This window comes from Lathyrus oleraceus, chromosome 2 (genome assembly GCF_024323335.1).
Source record: "Lathyrus oleraceus cultivar Zhongwan6 chromosome 2, CAAS_Psat_ZW6_1.0, whole genome shotgun sequence".
Taxonomy (NCBI): domain Eukaryota; kingdom Viridiplantae; phylum Streptophyta; class Magnoliopsida; order Fabales; family Fabaceae; genus Lathyrus; species Lathyrus oleraceus.
This window is the reverse complement of record NC_066580.1, coordinates 466,824,483-466,840,470: the sequence shown is the minus strand read 5'-3', so window position 1 is coordinate 466,840,470 and position 15,988 is coordinate 466,824,483. Positions and strand designations below refer to the sequence as shown.

Genomic DNA, 15,988 nt, shown 5'->3' with positions numbered 1-15,988 from the left:
AAATATCAATGGTAAAGATCTTCACTGCTCCCTCTCAAATGAAAACACATAGAATCTCTTCCCCACCAAATACTACCAAATTTCAATTCTACTCTTAATTCAAATCAGTCAAAGCTCAAATCAGCCAACGCTGTCATTCGAATAAGATTAAAAATCACTTTGTAATAGTTTAATGAAGTGTAAGAGATAGTTACTTATAATCATAGAATAAACAGTAAAATTAAAATTACGCGCGCGATTGAAGGTTGTAGTGTTGAACATGTTAGGCGCGCGGGGTCTACAAGTTGACCGTGCCAGCTTCCGGTTGTAACATTAAGCAGAAATAATTGGTGAAAAGAATCATCCTACAATGAATATTATCATGTCCCACAAATAAAATAATAACCCAGCTGTATCACCAACAAAAGAAACGAGACAAACAAACAAAATGCAGCTAAGTGCTAGCTTGTGACATTTGTCTATTCATATACAAATTGACGAAAACTATGCGGCAGAATAACAGAAGCATTCATCATGGGGAAATCAAGAAAAGGATTGGTAATGCTCTCAGTATACTCAAGTGGGAGGTGGTGGTGGTGGGGATGGTGACGAAAGAGTATATCCGATACAATAACATGTCAACGCTCCACCGCTAAACGTCACTGAAGAAAAAAGACACCACATTTCTGTAAAATAAATATTAAGATCTTAATTATATGAGACAATATACTTAATATTTAGTTTATTTGCAGTGGACTCGGATTTACTATTTATATTTGAATTTAATAAAAATATATAGATAAATGAGATTGCATCCTTAACAACAGATTATCTTTTCACTTAACCTTCTATAGTTTAGAGAGAGATAATTGATGTAGATGACACGTTTTAGATCTATTAGAAAATATGAATTTTGAGGCAGTTAAAAAATACTCACAAAGTTGTAAAATTTGTGACGGTTTAGACCACCACAAATTAGGTTGCTTTTTTTTTTTTAAATATACTAAAGATTTTGTGAGGATTTAAACGTACACAAATATTTTTTTGGTATTTTTTAACGCAGCAATGTTAATTTTTTTTAAGGAAGACGTTTGGATTGATGGAATTGAATGAGATATGATAAAATATAATAGATTTAAATATTGTTGTTTGGATTAATTAAAAATGAATGGAATGTATTTCATCCAATTTCATCATTTTTTGTATCCTCAAATTTTTCGTCATGAAATATCCAAATAATATAATGATATATTTATTCCATTATGCTTCATTCCACTCAATTTTGCTTTGTTCGTTTTACCGTATCCAAACATAGTCTTACTATCTATTGTAATCTTTTCCCGTCCAAAATATTAATCTATACAGTTGCCCGCAGAGAATATCTGATTTTTATCGGAAAAAAAATATACACAAATTTATGTTAATTAGAACCCTCCTAAAATCTTCACCGAATATCTTTTTAAAAAAATTAAATGTTCCTTTTTATTGTGATTCAATAATAAAAATGAATCGTTTTAAAAAGCAAATTAGTAGCAAATTAAAACTCTTAATCAGGTTGTGAACTTAATTGACCATTAGAAGCTCTCATTTTGTTATGGATGTTTATGCAATTGAAAAATTCTAATCCTTGTATAAGGAGGATAGTGGACAAAATCTGTCAAAATATCTCATCATAGTGAAAACACTCAAGAAGGAAATTTTTTAGAGAAGAGTAGTTCAGTTGATTAAATTGAACCTCTATAAATCTCTGTTGTACAAACGTTTTTCAAACTCTGATTTTGTTAAAGATTTTTATTTGAAAATAGTTTTTCATACCTACACAATTCACACCTCTTCTCCCCTCTTATGTTTGGAGTCTCATGTTCAATAAGTGTCATCATAATCTAACTCATGTTTAAAGAATAATCGTCTCATGAGGAAAAAAATGACTACAAACATGGTCGTCTCCGCAATATGGAGACCCTCTTTCAATTTTTAAAATTAGCCTCAATAAAAAGGAAGGTAGAGAAATAATATAATATTTTGACACTTTTTTATTTATAAAAAAAATACATTTAAATAATAAAAGTATAGATATCGCGGGTCGAACCACCGACCTTTAAGTAAAAAACAAACTTATTTATAACTACACTAACTAACTTACCTATCATATTAAGTTGAATGACTAATATTTATACATTTATTTGAGGTTTATAATTTATAAAAAGTAATTTTGATGCCTTTGTTTTTTGGAGCCCCTGGGTTGTGTGCCTGGTTGTCTTGACCCAAGGCTAACCCTAACTATAAATAATTTTATTTTTAACATGATTTTTTTCATTAGCACATCTCTACCGTTTGATGGTGATAGATTTGAATTATAAAAAGTTAGATTTAATTTTTTTTATCTAAGTTATCGATTTTGAAATGTGAAATATTTTAAACAATGATCTGTTTATTCTTACCTTCTCCTTTAATGACGAGGTGATAGTTAAACCCAATTTTTATCGCCGAAGAAGTTAAGAGAAAAGTCAAACTTAATTTTATAGTCAAACATATTTTGATAAATTCTTTATGTTCTAAGGAATTTTATTATGCTTTTATTTGTGATTCCGCCAAGGAAGTGTAGGATATTATTGAAATGATTTAGGGAGTTTCCCTAAGTATCAAGAAAGAGAGAACAAATACACAAACCCATGAAATTGAAATGCTAAATGAGCATGAGAGTAATTCTCATATATGACACTCAATCATTTGGAACCATATGAGGTTTTATTAGAAACCATATTTTTAATAGCTATATAAGGATTAAGAAATGCATTTAGAAATCTGATATAATCCTTAATTCAAAAGATAATAGTGTATTTGAGGAGTTTGTGGAAGAATCTAGAAAGGAGGAGATAATCAAGAAAATCAACAAATTAATCCATATTTTTAAGGATGAAGGAATAAATTCAAGTTCGTTAGAAGAGCTTCCATCGAAATAATCTTTTATAGAAGAAGTAGAATCAACCCCAGTCGTTTCCTTTGAACGAATGATTTCAATATAGGAATTATCATCTGAAGAGTCATCCAATAAATGAGATGAAAAAGTTTCATCCAATGGAATATTAGAAGTAGTTCATCTAATGAAAGTATAGATGATGAGGAATCAACATCCAGAAGATTTTTGAAGAGTTAACTTCTGGAAGAATCTTTAAAGATCCATCATATCAATTCTCCTATGGAGTAGCAACGAATAAAGAATCAATAAGATAAACATCAAGAGATTCAAATGTCTTTAAGAATATGTATGATGATACATTAGAAAACTCTTATGAAGTGCATCCTCAAAGAGGAGAATCTGATGAAGAAGATCATATAGGCCTCAAAGCTTCAAAGGAAGACGATATTGAGGACCTAAACCAATTTGAGTACCAAAGGTGAAAACCTGATCTATTTTGTAGGGAGCGTTTTGTAGATTTATAGGTGCTCATTGCAAATTTAATAAAGTTGTGCAAAATGTGTGTATACTTGAGTTGAAGCTTATTAGCATCGATGATGGTGGTCAACAGTTATTTTTTAACATTGATGGTAATGCTCAACATTGTCTTTATAGGCATTAATTGTGATGTTCAATAGTTGTTTTCAACCTAGTTGTTCGTTGGTATTGATGGTGATGCTCAACAATCTTGATGATTATGATGATTTTTGAGTTTAAGGATCGTTGGTGATCATATCACTCCATATTATGTTTATCCATCTCTCATATAAAGCGATTCATAGAGATGGACTTTTGATGATAGTTCACCGTTCCCTCCTAAGGGGGAATTCTCTCTAGGGTTCTTGAGATTTTGAGGTAAAACACCTTATAGATAATTAAATCAGAAAACTCCAAGGAGAGTATCTAACAAGCAGTCTTTTTATGCTCAGTGGTTTTTATTTTACCACTAACATATATTTTTTCTTGCGTTTTTGTACCCTTATCCATAATGATAAGCTAAATTGAAATCTAGACCAAAAGGGTATAATACTGAAGCCTGGGAGTGCTAAAAGCAACAAAGCCAAGCCCAATTTCATGCCAAGACCTAAAATGAGCAGACAAAAAATCGAAAAACTGCTTAAATAGTCTATTAGGTCTAAGGAATAATTTATTCTAGCAGATTTGAATTTCAAAATTCAATATTTTTGCTCTAGAAAATCAATTATAACATATATCAGAGTGCCTTACGTGCAATTAAATCATGAGAGAATCGCCAATTTAATTTTGTAATCGATTATTAGAGTAGATAATCAATTAGAGGCAGAGGATATAAGTAGGTATCCCATCCTCTCATTTCTCTCATGCTTATATTGTATTCTTCTTCTTCTTCTTCTTCTTCTTCTTTCTTCTTGTTGTTTTCTTTGTATTTGTGCAATACTTCTTGCAATCTATTATCATCATCAATGGATCTCAAGATAAAAGGTACATCTGTAAGCTCATCAACTGTCGATTACCCTCATAGAATTTTTTGTCACAAAAGCAAAATGCTCGTTTCAACCGAGATTTTACAAGGAGGAGAATTCTCAAATATTACCACTTGAAAAATAAAGTTTTTAAGGATTGTAAATTTTTAAATGGGGTTTGAAGAAGCATCTTTAAAATTTTCATATGTAAGTCCTTGTTGATATGTTTCTAATTGTAGTAAGTATTTTCTAGTCCAATCAAATATGTCAAAGGGATCCTCACTAGCAAAGTGAAAAAACATCAAATCAAGTTATCCCTTCAAGAATTTGTTGAGATATGTAATCTCTCATGCATCAACTCTGAACATGAAGTTGAAGGTAATAAGTTTTTATATTTTCCTATTGTTGTTTCATTCTTTTTTGATCCTAGTTCAGGCATTCCTACCCCCTTTTAAGGTGACAATTTTTTTCCCTGATATTCACCTCACCCATTATGTGGTCACCCATATTCTAGCCCCAAAGAAACACTACTTTGAGAAACTATCTAGAACTAAAGTTGCTACGATCAAGAAAATCACCAACAAAGTAGAAAAGAATTGGGAAATTGTTGTAATCTCCCATATGATTGACAGAAACGAGAAAGATATGCGGTTACCATATGGCAGGTTGATAACAAATTTTTTAGAACATGTCGGGTTCAACTTTGAGGATGAGGATCCAGACCAAGAATATAGTGGGATAGGAAATGACACGCTAAACCAAATGAAAATAGACATCAAAGAAGGAGTGTTATCCTACAATTCCTCCAAAGAAAAAGAAAGTTCTTTAAGTGTGTCAGCTCCTCCTCAACAAGGAGAGGTGTCTCTCTTGAAAGAATTTGATTATGATATTCTAGAAACTACTCCAACTGAAGCTCTCCTCAACAAAATCATCAAGAGGAAGAAGAAGGCTAATAGAAAGATGAACACCCTGGCCCATATGCTCGTGTAAAATGGACCCAACATGCCTCTTGGAGTGTTCAATGATGACGATGATGATGATTCTGAGTAGTTTTTCTTAGCCATTTTTGATGCCTTTTAAATTATTTTTTTGTTTCCCACTTTTGTACTTGAATTTGGTTCTATTAATTAATGAAGTTTATTTTCCTTTTAAATGCATGAGCATGCTTTGGTGATCGATGTGATTGATATATTTTGTAAGTCAAGCTGAAGACTTCTCAAAATCAAGCACTACTAGGACATATCATAAGTTTCTAATGTATATAGTTTTGTTTTATGATCTAGATAGGTACATGGTTTGATTAAACCATGTAGTTTAAGAAAAGGGTTGAAGTGTCACTTACTTGAGTAACGAGACACCTATGTACAATTTGTATTTGGTTGAAATGTAAGTGAGGAGGTTAAGTTTATTTTTCAGACAAATAATGAGAAAAGAAAAGAAAAAGAATCAAACAAGACAAAAGATGTTCATTGAGTAAAAAAGGCAACACACGTGTGACATCTAATTTTTGTTGTTGACCAAGTTACTTCAAACACAAGAGGAAGAGGAAGTAAATTGTGTTTTTTTATTTTTGATTTATTTTTTTTGCAAAATGATTGATTTTAAGGTTGGTTGATTTTAAGAAATGAGAAGAAGAAAAGATAAAGCAACAAAAAATAAAATAGTCAAAAGTAAAAGATAGAGATAAAAAGATCACACCGGACTTTTTTGGATATTCATTCATAATAAGCTTCATACAAATAAGAACCTTTGTGTTAAAGTTTATCATCTCCCTCGTGTCCACTCCATTCATTTAAAGTAGAATAAACCTACATAACATATCCTATATGACTATGGATTTTCTTATCATATAAGGGCCTGGTTATTCACCATTTTTGCCACTAATTGCCAAATCACATCCCTTCATGACTGTTTGCAGGTCATCAATAAATCTTGGTCACCTCAATGAAAGATGGTGGTGATTGTAGACATCATTTACCCCACCAATATCATATGGTATGTTAGGAATCTGATGACTTCTCAACAAGTGTATTGATAGTATCACAGTAATAATAAGATATTGAATCCATAAGGACTGCTATTTAACAAAACAATAGTTGTGCAAGTAGTAGAAAGTAACAATGGGTGGGTGGGTGGGGGGATGAAGGTTTCGAGTTTGAATGTAAAAGATAAAAGTTGTTCTAAAATAATGCAAAAGCAGTTAGGTTTTGTATAAAATCTCTTCTTTATCCTCTGTTGATGTTTAATATATTACATGAATGATAACGTCGTTATATTTCCATGATGAGTTAACAAAACCACTATACCCAATCCCTTGGTGTAGAGTGTAACACCCATAATTTATTTAATTGTTTTTATTTAATTATAACATTTTATGAATTATTTGATAATTTATTTATGTGATGTTGGCGTGTTTTTAAATGTTTTATGATGTTTTAGAGTATTCGAGGGTATTTTAATAATTATTAAAATATTTGAGTGTGAGCGGTAGATTTTATTTAATTATTTAAAATAACGATAATAATTATTTGAGATTTATAGTAATATTTATTTAATTGTTTAAATATAGGGTAACACCTTATCTTAAAAATATATTTTTCTTTTTAAAATCAAATAAAATTTTATTTAAATATTAAAGGTGTGATGCTTAATTGAATAATGATTTAATTTAAGATTTATTTTATTTTATTTATCAATTAAATAAATATTTTTTTTGAGACTAAATATTTGGGAATTAATCTTAATGTTTGATTAAATATAATATATATCCTAAGGGAGAGTGTGAGAGTGAGGATAAAAATTATTTGAGACATATCATTAAACGGCGCATCTGAGTCCGGGAAGACCATTTTGGGAGCGATCGTGAGGATTGTCTAGAAAGCTAGTATTGGCACCATATCCTCCCGTGCTTCTTTATTTGGCAGCATTAATTCAAAATTCTGAGTAAATTGTGTTATTTGTTTTTTTTTGAAATTTTTTCACAAAACAAATGATTTTAAGATTGGTTGATTTTAAGAAATGAGAATAAGAAAATATTAACCAACAAATAATAAAATAGTGAAAAATAAAAGATAGAGATAAAAAGAACACACCAAGATTTTTTGGATATTCATTAATAATAAGCTTCTTACAAATAAAAACCTTTGTGTTGGAGTTTATCATCTCCCTTATGTCTACTTCCTTTATTTCAAGTAAAATAAATCTACATAACATATCCTATATGACTATGAATTTTCTTATCATATATGGGTCTGGTTATTCACCATTTTTACCACTAATTGTCAAATCTCATCCCTTCATGACTGATAATCAATAAATATTGGTCACCTCAATGTAAGATGGTGGTGATTGTAGGCATCATCCACTCCACCGATGTCATTTGGTATGCTAGGAATCAGTTTAGTCCAATGGCATAAATATTATCTAGAAAGCTAGTACTGACACCATATCCTCTAATGCTTCTCTATTTGGAAGCATTAATTCAAAGTTCTCAAACTCATCAATGCTAGATTTCTCTATCCTCAAAGAATTCTCCATAAAACTTCATCCACCTGACCCTCCTTCTTTGATTGAAGTTTTGTGGCAACCTCCATCTACTGGCTGAGCGAAATGCAACACATGTGGTATGACCATAAGTACTCCATTTATTTATGCTTTTGGAGGAACTTTTAGAAGTTCTTACATTGAACGCATGTGAAGTTTTATCTTTTTTATTGGTAATGGAAGTACTCTTCAAGCAGAGCTCATAAGGGAAATGTATTCAACGAAACTATTTTCTCCGAACAACTGTGCATATTTTTTGTTAGAATCAAATTTCAAACTTGTTGTGCAAGATTTTTACAAATTTGATTTGGTCCCGTGTTTCCCAATGAATCCGAACCGGAGCTCTAGATACCAATTGTTGGTGCAAAGGTAGAATGAATGATGAACGAAAATATTCTATTAAGAGAATGACGGCTACAAAACATGATAAAAGTTACAATGATTGCCACCCTATTTATAAGCTAAAACTAGGGTTACTAGAATAGGATAAAATACTAAAATACCCTCTAACAAACTTAGGGGCTAAGAAAATAGTACAACTAATAAATATGAATTACTTCTAATAAAAACCCTATTTCTTTTTCCACTAGATTTTTTATCCCAACCAAAACACCACATAAAGAGGCAAACTCCTTGAAATCTTAAAAAAAATTCACAAAGCGTTAACCACAAAATGATCCTCCTCACACAGATCTCACACGGTAAGATGAGAACTTAATCTAAACAACAATAGAAAGTGAAAGAGATTGGAGATCAAGATAGATTTCAGTTGCAAACATAAAACAAATTTTTAAAATTTTTTTTGAAACTTTTTGAGAAAAATGTGTGATGTGAGTTCTAAATTATACAGATGTTATAAGAAGGATTTTGAAGAAAAAAGGTTTGTAAATGTGTTAGAGATAACAAATAAAAATAAGAGGCAATACACATTTGATTCGAGTTAAAAAAATGGTATGAGTCGAGTCAAGAGAGTGAATGATTTGAATCAAGATCCAATAACCAAGAAAAAATGCTCCCATGATTGGAATAAACCATTTTATGATTCAAGTCATATGATTCGAGTAAACCAAATATGTGATTCAAATCATCATTACATATCCAAAATCCAAAATTTGCTGCCATACTTTGATTCGAGACAAGCATTTTCATAATTCGAATCAAACCTCTCTGATTCGAGTCATGTTTTACTTTGATTTGAATCAAACTCATATATTTAAAACCTTGTTTTTTAGAACCGTGTTTGATTTGAGTCAGACAATTATGTGATTCGAATCAGACTCATAAAAGCAAAATCCCGCTTTTTCACAATTAGTTTGGTTCAAGGCAACCATTCTTATGATTCGAATCACACTTCAATATTTTCAAATTTAACAAAATGAAGTGTTATTCTAAATCGATACTTGGCACAACTTAAACCATTATCATATGTGTTTCTTGATTCAAACTCCAGACTATTTGACTAGAAACATAATGCGTTGACCTTAATCAAATAGTTCAATTTATGCGTTGACCTTAATCAAATAGTTCAATTTATGCATGTGTAAAAACGATCAAGTGTTCAACCCAAGAATGTACAACTATGTGAGAGGACTTAACCACGACAAATAAAATAAAAACTTAAATTGACAAGCAACAAAACACAAACAAATAAGCACTAGGAGGCAAAGCAACTTAATTGATCACCTCAGTGTAAGATGGTGGTGATTGCATACATCATTCTTGGGTTAAATGGCATAAATATTTGTTGGAAAGCTATTATTGTCACCATATCCTCAATTGCCTTTTTTTCTGGCAACATTAATCCAAAATCCTCAAATCTCATCAATGCTAGATTTGATCATCTTCAAAGCATTCTCCATAAAACTCAATCATCCTGGACCTCCTTTTTTGATTGAAGTTTTATGGCAATCTCCATCTATTAGCTGGGCAAAGTACAACACAAATGATATGACCATTTGTACTTTCTTTATTTCTATTTTATGGGAGAAATTTTCGAATTTCTTACATTGAGCACATGGGAAGTTTTAGTTGGTGATGAAAATGCTCTTCAAATAGAGCTCATAAGGACTATGTATGCAATGGAGCTAGTTTCTATGAATAATTGGACACGTTTTTTGTTAGAATTACATTCCAAACTTGTTGTACAAGCTTTCAATATTGACTTGGTTTCTTGGAGGATCAAAGTTAGATGGTTTAATTGTATCAGACTGATCAAATCCACAAACTTCATGATCTCTCATAAGATAAAATATTTATACTGACAAGCTTGTTAGTGTATGCTTTGCAAATAAAAGTTTCATTGGACCATATTTATAAAAGAATTAAAGAAGATTTCTTAACAAACAAGTAAGATTACCCTTGCTTTATATATAAGCCCTAAGAAGGGTTTTAGTTGTCCTCTGGCCTTTGTTTTTAAAAAAATAACATTATAATTATAATTTTATATAATGGTATTTATAAAAAACCTATGCAAAATTATATTGTGATTCTTTTTGTTTGATTATTTTATTATTGTACCTAAGATTTTCAATGATGGATTTCTAACCACTTTTTTAAGATGATTATTTATTTCTTGAATTAATTCATTTTTAAAAATAAATTTAATTAAAGTTAAAAGTGTTGAGAAACAAGTGTGAAAAATTTCACATTAATTAAAAAAATAATAATTAAATATTTTATAAATGATAGAACTCACACATCTACCACCTTAAAATTTTAGATATGATATATCTCTCACAAAATATGATATTTATAAGAAAAATCTTAATATATATAAATGATGCCTTGATACTCAAATTTAGACCTCAAAAGTATATTGCTTTTTAAGTTTGTATTTCTTGAACTTAACGTTAATATTACATTTCGTTTTGCACCCCTAAGTTAAGTTAAATTATGTTTGCGATTATTTAACTTTGACCCAGGAGTGAAGACCTATTTGCAAGTGAAGACCTATTTGCGATTATTCAAAGGATGGAGTATTTGTCTAGCTGGAGATATAAGTTCATTACCCAAGGTGTCATTATATGATTCATGTATTTAAAATACATGTACCTAATGTTTTTCTTTTGTTGGTCTATAACAAATGAAATGTCCCTTCTAACCAACCGTTGCATATCACATGCCTCTAATGGCCCCACTCCAGACTGGTTCAATTAAATCTCTATCATTTTTTAGAACTTACTTACCACCCACTCCACTGCATAATCTCACAATTTCTTAATCACTTAAAAATCTTATTAAATTAAAATTAAATAAATACAGCAAACGTATAGTTGGAGTATTATTTAACTAATTCACAAATAAAATACTAATTTTTCTTTTTCTTTTTCTTTTGTCGCTATGTTTTATGTGGGCCCCACAACGGTGAAGCTTCTTTGCCGAATAAGTTAATCTAACGGCTAGTGTTGTCCCATCTACCGCGGGACCCACTCCACCAGATCGAAACAATTCAACACCCTTTCATCATTCAGATCTCTCTTTATAAATCTCTCTCCCACATTTCACAAATTTCATACACACAACAAAAAATGGATCGCAAAAACGTTCTCTCTATCGCATTGATCTGCATTGTCCTCGCCGGCGTCGGAGGTCAATCTCCCTCCTCCGCTCCGACTACATCTCCAAAAACAGTCGCCACTCCCTCCGTTTCTCCCGTCGCACCCGTCGCAGCACCTTCCAAACCTAAATCACCAGCTCCGGTTGCTTCTCCAAAAGCATCAGCATCCACGCCAGCTTCATCTCCCGTTGCTGTAACCGTCACTCCGGCTAAATCTCCGGCTGCTCCAGTTCCGGTGGCTAAATCTCCAGCATCAACACCTCCGGCAGTCGCTCCAGTCAGTGCACCACCACCGACACCAGTTCCAGTATCTTCACCACCGACACCAGTTCCAGTATCTTCACCACCAGCACCTGTTCCAGTAAGCTCTCCACCTACTCCCGCACCGACAACCGCCACACCTGCCGTAACACCGACAGCTGAAGTTCCCGCTCAAGCTCCAACTAAACCAAAGAAAAAGGGAAAGAAAGGTAAGAAACACAGCGCGCCAGCACCTTCACCGTCATTGCTAGGTCCTCCCGCACCTCCGGCTGGTGCTCCGGGACCTGCTCTCGATGCATCGTCTCCCGGTCCAGCCTCCGCTGCTGATGAGGTACATTCATCTCTTTATTTACTTTCTAAATCAGATCTGGAACTTACTATTCTAGTCTCAGATCTGAATATTTTTTAACATAAAATTTATATTATTTTAAAATTGATTGAAAAAGAAAATGAGATCTGAATTTTGTTATTGCTGTTTTATGCTGCAGAGTGGAGCAGAGAGCATGAGGTGCTTGCAGAAGGTTATGGGAAGCTTGGCATTGGGCTTGGCTGCCATTGTTTTAATGTTCTAGAGAAGAGGCTTCATTGCTCTTGTGTTTTTACACTGTTACTATTACTAGTACATTCATTCATGTATCATTTATTTTCTTTTTTAGCTCTTTCACGGGCTAACATTAAATTTATTTGCTATTGTTTTTTTTTTCATTTCAAACTCTTTTATTCTATTATTATATTGATATGATGTTTTTGCCATGTGAAAAATAGTTGTGCTTGTTTTCAACCTTGTGGTTGTTTGAGGTGGTAAGCACCGACACCATTATGCCTTTTTAACAACTTAGGTTAAGAAACACTACAGCAAAAATGAGTTTTTTTTCTTTAAAAATTTAATGAAGTACTCAATAATTAATAAAATAAAATTATATACTATAAATGGAAAGTCAGATTGAAATAGACATTTAATGAAGTTTAATTTTTATTATATAATGCATGCGACTAGATTGTTTAATAATAGTGGACAACAAGTGGCAACCATATCACACATTTTACAACACTTGTATATTGTTTTTAAACAACTGTATTCACCACATTTTGGTTGAATATTGCGTTTCTCTATATTTAAATTCATTTATATTTAATCACTAACACACACGTGTTTATATATAAAAGAATTTTTTTCAAAATAACCTTCTTTCTCAATTTAATTTTAAAATTAATAATTATATATCAAATTATTCATATTTACGATAAAATAAAAACCGCCGCATAATATGCGTTAGATGTATGGATGTTATATGTATGTGTCACTTCTATTGGATGTTATATGTACATTTGTTATAATTTGTTATATGTATGCTCAATTTATATTCATTTTTATTTTATAATTAATTTTTATTTTATAATTGTGAGAGTATGTGTCAATTGGTCTAGATAATTTTTTTAATTTTTTTTTTGAAACATGGGTAATTTGAAATACATTTGAAAAATATGAATATTTTAGATTTTAAGTTGAAAAATATAATTATTCAAAAAATCCAACAGTAATGTAGCTAATCAATTAAAATGAAAAACAAACTATTCAACTTTGTAATTGGTTACACCAAATTAGTTACGTCAAACATGTAATCGATTATAGATAGAAAATTATTGACTTCAAAAATATCAAATTTTGGAGGGTAATCGATTATAGCTAGGAAACTATTGACTTCAAAAATATCAAATTTTGGAGGGTGGTATCTGGTTACATCAAACGTATTATTGGTTAGAGATTGCTTATTTTTGATATTTTTGATATTGGAATGGGTGGTAATCAATTACACCCATGATGTAACCAATTACAAGACATTGAGTTACATATTTTCATAACAACCTCTTTAATTCAAGTCCCCCAAATCTTCCATACTCATATGCTTCTTCAACCTCTTAAACACTTCAATTGTTATTCTTTTAGTTAGCAAATCGGCCACCTGATCTTCACTTTTATAATACTCCAATTTCAATTTTTCTTCACTAACAAACTCTCTCAAATAGTAAAATATCATCTCTATATGTTTGTTTCTCCCATGTGCAATGGGATTCTTGGCAAGGTTTGTAGCGGAAACATTGTCAATCATCAATGTCAAAACTTCATCTTTTTCGCTATACAACTCCTTCATCAAACTCATAAATCACACAACTTGATACTCATACAGATATGTTGTAATGTACTCGGTCTCACAAGAAGAGAACGTCATCGTTGATTCCTTCTTAGAACACCAAGAGATTGATGTTTCTATATACATAAAGATGTATCCAACAATGATCCAACCCAGTTTTGTATTACACAAGCATCCCAATGATCCAATTAACCTCATGTATTGCGTAAGATTAATATCCAGCTCATCTTCATTCTTTGACAGCTTAAATCTTGGCTAGACAAGTATAATTGCCAAATTAAAAGCTCCATTTTGAACTTCTTCAATATCTCAAAAGCATACCTTCTTTTATGTGTCCTCTTTCGAATTTGAGAAACTCAATGCAAATGAAATATGTCACTGAGACTAAGGTCGGTCAACTCAAACTCCATCATTAAATCACCTTTGAACTTGGTAATGTAATATTTATTATTGCTCGTAATTAGGAAATCATCAACTTAGACAGATAGGATAATTACTCATTTACTTGTATTTTTCTTCACATACACACCATGTTCAAATACTCATTTATCAAATCCTATATCTTTTATAAATTCATTGATTCTTTTATTTCAAGCTTTTGGAACTTGTTTCAACCTATACAACACCTTCTTCGATCTATACATTTGATTTGAATGGATTGCCTCAGGTTAACTTGATTTAATGAATCCTATAAAAAAGAGATAGGTGATCCTCTAAGGTCACAAAAACACGATGTCTAACGGTCTCTACTTTGTAGACCTTAGAATTAGAATTAAATAAGCCAAATTTAAAGTTTAATAAACAACTAAAAACAATCATAAGATTAACTGATTAAAATTATCATGCCTTTACTATTTGATCACAGAGAATCTATTTTCAAAAAGAATTGCACTATTGAAAATGCTCATGAATGTAAACATTTTCATTTGAAAGATTAGTCAGATTGAAATAGACATTTGATGAAGTTTAATTTTTACCATATAATGCATGCTGCTAGATTGTTTAATAATAGTGGACAACAAGTAGCAACCTTGTTTTCAAACAGCTGTATTCATCACATTTTGTTTGAATATTTAAATTCATTTATATTTAATGGCTAAAACCTACTTAAATAAATATATAACATGGAGAAAAACAGGGTGATCTAAGTTTAAACATGTGACTTTATATAAAGTTTTCTTATTAACAAGTCATTAGACAATAACAATGATAATAAATTTTGATATTTTATTTCTATTGCATGCATATATTATTTTATTGGGTTTTATTTAATTATATTTATTAAGTTAATAAGTTATAAATCTAAACATAATTAATTATTATAATAATAATAATAATAATAATTATTATTATTATTATTATGTAATATTAATTTTTTATATAATATGTTGCATATATTTAAGCTCTTTAAATATAAGGTGTTATGAAATTACCCTCCGTTTCAAAATAATTGTCGCGTCTTATAAAATTATTTGTTCTAAAATTAGTGTTACATTTTAGTTTCCAATACAATTTTAATGTTTATCTTTTAGTTATGCCCTTTAATTAATACTCTCAATTTATTATTCTCTCACTTGCATTAATGATAATTCAAATACACCAATAGTAAACAAATATAATTTGATAAAAATATTATTCTTTTATTTTTATTTATTATATTTTCTTAATTTATGTAAAATGATCAACTGTAACAATTATTTTGGACGTAGAGAGTATTATGTAAATAAAATTTCCTTAATATATGACATAAAGCACTATGATTTAACATCATAGTCATTTTTCAGGTTTGTTTGTTATACATTAAAATAAAATAAATTTTTTAGACAAAAAAAAACTAGGAAAGCAAATTTTATAAATAATTTAGATATATTTTTTAGATATTTAACCTAAGTTATTTTTATTGGTGCACAAGAAGGAAGAAGATGAAGATGAAGAGAGAGAAAGTAAATATAAAAATTGTAATTAATTTTAAAGAGAAATTGATTACTCTACCAATTGTATTACAACCAAACTCACATTGGTTTTTATACTAACGCCCAAGTGAAATGAAACTTAAATGAAATTCAAATTACATCTAAATGCAAATGAAATGCTA

The 15,988-nt window shown here is 30.5% G+C and overlaps 1 protein-coding gene across 1 annotated transcript; it reads left to right on the top strand.

Moving 5' to 3' along the window:
• Nucleotides 1-11,402: 11,402 nt before the first annotated feature.
• Nucleotides 11,403-12,493, top strand: LOC127120445 (lysine-rich arabinogalactan protein 18). Its single transcript, XM_051050872.1, has 2 exons — nt 11,403-12,071; nt 12,229-12,493. The coding sequence occupies exons 1-2, from the start codon at nt 11,451-11,453 to the stop codon at nt 12,310-12,312; spliced, it is 705 nt and encodes a 234-aa protein (XP_050906829.1). The 5' UTR covers nt 11,403-11,450; the 3' UTR covers nt 12,313-12,493.
• The last annotated feature ends 3,495 nt before the right edge of the window (nt 12,494-15,988 follow it).